Below are 6,000 nucleotides of genomic sequence, written 5' to 3' on the forward strand. Positions count from 1 at the left end.
TCTTCCGGGTACGTGCTTACGAAAGCAAGTACCCGGAACTAAATGGGCCAATCCGTGGAGCCGTTACGTTAAGTCCGTGGATTGGTCCAAATTGACCAATCCGTGGAGCCTTCCTCACACACTCAATCTTTTCTCAGCTGTAGCTCCACCGATTTCCACCACTCAGACCGCAAGGGTATTATAGATGTAGAAAACGTTCATTTATTAAATTCCACAAGGCACATGTGCAAGATGTCAGCATCTCAAACGACCTCCAAGCACAACACACAGACACACTTCTTCTGTTCATCTCCAGCATGAAACAATGATGAACCATCAGGTGATCTGCCCCCTTGTGGTATAAACATGCATGTGCAGGTAGACAACCTCAACCTTATGGGTGATGAGCATACACACAAACTCCCAGCCAGGCTGCGGGTGTGTGTGTGTGTGTTCGGGCTGGGTTTCGCTGTGTCTCGCAGACGGCCACTGGGCTCACAGGAAGGGTGGGGGCAGGAGCTCCAACAAGCCGTTTAGGACAGAGAGTGAATACACATACTATACAGAGATGCTGTATGAGAAACCAATGTGAGTTTTGAAAATTGCACAATATAAATCTATTCTAGTAGACATCAACAATGGAATTATGATCAGTAGAAATGGCCATGACATGGGACCTTTAAAATAGCAACTGTAAGACCAGAAGTACTCTAATTGAGTGACATTTCATCCAGTACAGAAGCATTAGGCGTTTATAATTCTCCTTAAGCACTCTGAAAGGGTGAAATTCAGCCATTACGGGCAATACCAAGCAAATAACGACGAGTTATCTAGAATAAAAGAAGACTTGGATTTGTTCAACTCAAAGCAACAAAACAAGCCTCTAATCAGGAGTCCTCTGTGACCGTCAGGACAAATCTGGTGTAAATCATCTCAGTAATCCTCTTATGTGTCTCCAACATGGCTGCTGTTCATCGTCTGTATTCATCTCATCTGTTTGCTATTCCACTTTCACCAGAAAGACGGCAGCGTGCCACGTTCCTAATGGCTGCCCTGGATGGTGGGCACGCACGGACACAATCAACCCCCGATTTAAAGCCTTCTCCTCAATCACCTGATAGCTTCACTTCTGTTCTGATCCCCTCCAAGCTTTCAGAAATGTCATTTATTCATTTTAAATTGAGGGCTCACATAAACTGAATAACTTTCATAAGCCAACGAAGCCTCTTCCAAAAGATCACTGAAGCTTATTGTGTAATTTCCAGAAAGGCTAGTCAGCAGTCTTCGGAGAGAGGCTCGAAATCCTAAGAAATGACTCAAATTCTTATATCACTTTGCTAATATGGATTCACTCGCTCCTTACTTTCTCCCTCCATCATGTTGGTTTGGTTCAGGGTGAGCAGGGTTGTTTTGGCACTGAGGAAATGTAGCTTGCCACTGAGAAACGTAATTAGTAAATCCCAAAACCCACAGGAGTCAGGTTTCCTACCTTTAACTCAACTTAACTTCTTCATGTTATTTCTGTTTTCTTGCTGTTTGAATCTTCTGTTCTTACTTTTAAGAGATGAAGAAATATTGAACGTTGGCCGGCTTTTACGTCCCATTTCGTACGGATAGTTTAGGTTTCTTTAGCATGTGTTTACGATTGTTCCCTAATCTTAATGAAGTTATATTTATGCCTAAACCAGATCCATGTCTTGTTGAATCTAAACATCAATGGTAATACATTTGCTGAGAATGTATATATGTTGTATTGTTGGAGATTTAATGCAGTATGTGATATTGATGATTGATTTTCTTGGATTTGTTTGTGGTTTCCTCTTTGTTTCTGTAACATAATATAGATGGTATCTCAACAGAGGCTCTCTCAAAATAAAGAGGTTAAAGTAATTAAATAAGTGTTCAAGTTGGTAAATTAATTAATACTAAATTTTGAATGCCATCAAAGTCGAGCATCAACATTTATTTTGATAAGAAAATATGTTATAACAGCAATATTCTGGTAAGATATCCGAAAGAAGTTCAAGAGCTCATCCTATGACATCGTTTGTGTTTGGTAATTTGGTTTTTGATAACAGATCTGAATCGGTTTTCTGTTTTTAAAGATATTTAACAATCTGACTCATAAGTACAAAACTATATCTCATACTCACATCTTACCAAATTCGTTTTTTTAGACAATTTTCATGCCTTTCTGCAACGTTATTTTTTCTTGCTTCAGTAAATTAATTATGTAGTTAAACTAAATATTACAGTCTAGCCAAAGTAGCAGGTCAGTGCAAGTTCACCGGTGGAACCAGAGCCAGGAGGAGATCCCAAAACCACTGGTGTGTGTGTGTGTGTGTGTGTGTGTGTGTGTGTGTGTGTGTGTGTGTGTGTGTGTGTGTGTGTGTGTGTGTGTGTGTGTGTGTGTGTTCCTGTCCCTTTGTGTTGAACATGTATCTGAACATGAATCTGGTTTTCTGTGTTAATCTGTTGCTCTGACTTCTTTTGATTGTAAACTGTGATGCACTCTTACAGGTGGTCTGTCTTTTTTTAATGTGGTATGGCTTTGTAACACCTGCGCTCCTATTGGCTAGCGCTCCAACACATTGTACATGATAGGCTAAGGGGCGGGACATCTCTAAGCAGGTTGACCAATCACAACAGAGCCGGTGCAACACAGGCAGGTTGAGACAAATAAAGAACTTTAAAACATGTAGAAGAGAAAACTGTTTTATTTAAAAGCAGAGACATTAAAAATATTTAAAAAAACTGAATGTATGTACAGTTATAAATATAAAAACATTCACAAAGTCACATCATTATAAAAAACAAACATGAACAATATCCATTAAGTTAATACGATTAATTAAAGTAAAGCGTTTCATAGCAAACAACCTGTCAGTTATTATTTATGAGGTTTATTCAAAATAAGAGAGTTATCAGTAGTTGCAATAATGTTTATAGGAGACACAGTGCATTGTGGGAAATGTAGGATCTAGTGTTTAATATGAGCTCCAGTATTTTACTGCTATCTGATTAACACAACATTTAAATTAAATAAAAAGCTGAAAACTGAAGCTAATCCATCCCACAATATTTATAGTAGTAGCACTTGCAATATTCCCATAATAATACATCAGGTGGTGTCACTCTGGTTTGAAAATGATTCTTAATACATCAGGTAGATTCCTGTTGAAGTGGCAGGTGTTTCTGGAGGATAAGAGATAGTACCCAGGTGCATTGTGGGAGATGTAGGATCGTACTGCTCTCTGATAAACACAACAACATTTACATTTGAAGATCTGAAAACTGAAGGCACTTCATAAAAATCGCTAATTCTATTGAAAGTAGTGGCGCTTTGGTTTCAATGATAATAATGATACTAATTATACACGGCACTCATCTAGCGCTTTTCTACAAACTCAAGTAGGTTCCTGTTGAGGTGTTTCTGAAGAGATAGTACCCAGTTGCATTTTGGGATATGTAGGATCTAGTGTTTAATATAAGCTCCAATATTTTACTGCTATCTGATTAACACTATGTATAACATTATATTTATAGTGGTGTTTTAAAGATTCTTTATGAAACGTTCTCATAATAATACATCAGGCAGATTCCCGTTGAAGTGGCAGGTGTTCCTGGAGGATAAGAGATAGTACCCAGGTGCATTGTGGGAGATGTAGTGCTCAGGCCTCCTCGATGGGGGGGCTGTTGTAGCAGCCGGAGGGCACGGACGCCAGGATGTCCTCCAGGTTGGTGATGTCCTTCAGGATGGAGCCGATGTCCCAGTTGAGGCCAGAGAGTCTCCGGCGGTACGCCTCCTCTCCGGCCTCCATGTCCCTCAGACGGGGCCCCAGGCGGCCCTGCACCTCCTGTTGAGCCTCGTCCAGAGCCACCTCCAGAGCCCGAAGCTGGGTCTCGTCCACAGGAGTGGACTGGTCTGTAAGGGAGGAATCAACAAACATCTGTTCAACATCTGCACTGAGTCTACCTGCAAGCAGTGCGATCCCAGAGAACAACAAGTCGTAAAACTTTGAGGAAAAAGTTGAACATCTTTGTGAGAAAGTCGTTATAATTAGAGATACAAATGTTGAGACCCCAAAGTCTCATGATAGGAATGTAGAGTGGGGTCTCCGGAACATACAAACTGCTGGATGAGTTGTGTTGTTTAGCACATGTGATCATAAGCAGACGATAGCTGAAGTGGCGTGTAAAGTGCTGAGCCTGAACGTACCCATCTTGGCCAGCAGGGCGTTGATGTCTCTCAGGGTTTTCCCCACGCCGTCTCTGGTGTTCTTGGAGTTGATCAGAGCTGCAGCCGCCCCGCCAGCTGCCTGCAGAGAAACATTTAGATCCACCGTTATCCAACAGCTCAGGGCAAAGGGAACACATTACAACCTTCTTTTACTGCACATATTCTATTCCATTTGACTTCAATGGAAATACTGCTTTATCTTACGATATCTTTTTCTATTCCATTTTCTTCTCGGGTTCTTAAAATACTTTTCTATCTGTGTTTTGTTTTTTCGTTTCACTTTAACGTCTGCACCACGACACCAAGTCAAACTCCTCGTAGGTCTCAACCCACCTGGTGATGGACCTGAATCTGATTCGCTCCCTTCATAGCTCCAGTTTAAGCTTGAGTGCTGGTGCGTCAGGATTACTACACAGATGTGGAAATGAATGTCAAATAATTGTTGTTTTGATCATAAAGTAAAATATCATATTGTTCATTTCCAGATACCGGAGAGTAAATGTTTTGTAGACACACTGATCTGTTGTTCTGCACATGTTTAAATGACAAAGTGAGGCAGAGAGTGTTGGACTGACACTCATTGTTGTTCATAATGTTGCACTAAAACAAAGGCAAGGAGTTGTTGTTGTTTGTAGTTTAGTTTGCTTTGATTCTATTATTCCAGCCCACTTGAGATCACATTACTAAAAATGTTTTACAATACCAAAAACATTAGGGACAACACAAAAAACCACAATACAACCCACAAAACAATAACAACAAACACTGACAAAGACAAACAGCAACAACCCCTCACTCTGATGGTGTCATGTTACGCCTGCAGTGTAACACTTCCTTCACGGTGCACGTGTGGAAACGCTCCGATGGCAGGACTCACAGCAGTTTTTGAAACCATAACAAAAGATTAGGCGGATCTCCATCCAACCATTTCTGGAGGATTGTGAGTCGAGCTGCACACGGAGCAAGAACAATAATGTTCCTTTGTCTACGCTCGGGATTTAAATCTGATCCGAGGACAAAGTTAAATCTATACCAAACGCTTCAGTGACCTCACTTTGCACCGAGTCCCACGAGATGACTGTGAGTGCCATAACTCATTTGACATGTTACGCAGAATGAAGAGCACGTTGATCGTATTGACTTTGAGTAGCAGGGGTCGCGTGCAGTCTGTGAAGACCCTTTTGGGTCTCATGGGATTTGTTGGAACATGTTATCTAATGTTGAATGTGAGTGTGTCTCCGTGTACCTGCTCGGCCTCGCCCTCCAGCCTCCGGCCGTCCTCCAGCTCTGAGGTCAGATTATCTGTTGCATCGAGGGTTCGCTGCTTCAGATCCTTGGAGCCTTTGTTCAGTTTGGTGGCTTCGTTCAGCAGATCGGTGTGAGACGGCAGGGACCCAAACGTGTTCTGGAGGATACAGACAGTCGGTCGACACCGAGTTAAAATAGTGCCAGTAAATAGAATGGAATAGAAGTAGTTCCGTGAGAGTCCATGTGCAAGTGATAGAAACCGTCTCACCTCCAGCCCGGTGACCAGGTTCCCCAGCAGGTTGGCGGTCTTCACGGAGCTGTCGTAATCTGCAGACACGTCTCCCAGGATGCCGCCGGTCTCTGCGTTGTCGCTGACCGCCTGCTGGATGATGGCGCTGATGCCAGGAAGACGTTTGATGGCGTCATCGGCCAGAGACTTGCTGTCTCCGATCTGCTGGTCGAAGCCTGAGGAGGAAGAGGAGCGGGAGTCAGGTCACCTATTCTGCAAAATCCTCTTCTCCATGTCTCTTCTA

General features: G+C 42.4%; 1 protein-coding gene across 1 annotated transcript; it reads right to left on the reverse strand.

The window, feature by feature from the left end:
* Window positions 1-3,120: 3,120 nt before the first annotated feature.
* LOC104965340 (laminin subunit gamma-1-like) lies at window positions 3,121-5,932 on the reverse strand (the record flags this gene model as incomplete). The annotated part of the gene is made up of 4 exons (XM_010794301.1): window positions 3,121-3,904; window positions 4,199-4,298; window positions 5,466-5,624; window positions 5,736-5,932. Coding segments are annotated over 4 exons (710 nt in total), but the record flags the coding sequence as incomplete, so codon positions are not given.
* Between the last annotated feature and the right edge of the window lie 68 nt (window positions 5,933-6,000).

This window comes from Notothenia coriiceps, unplaced genomic scaffold (assembly GCF_000735185.1).
Source record: "Notothenia coriiceps isolate Sejong01 unplaced genomic scaffold, NC01 NC01_scaffold00002058, whole genome shotgun sequence".
Taxonomy (NCBI): Eukaryota; Metazoa; Chordata; class Actinopteri; order Perciformes; family Nototheniidae; genus Notothenia; species Notothenia coriiceps.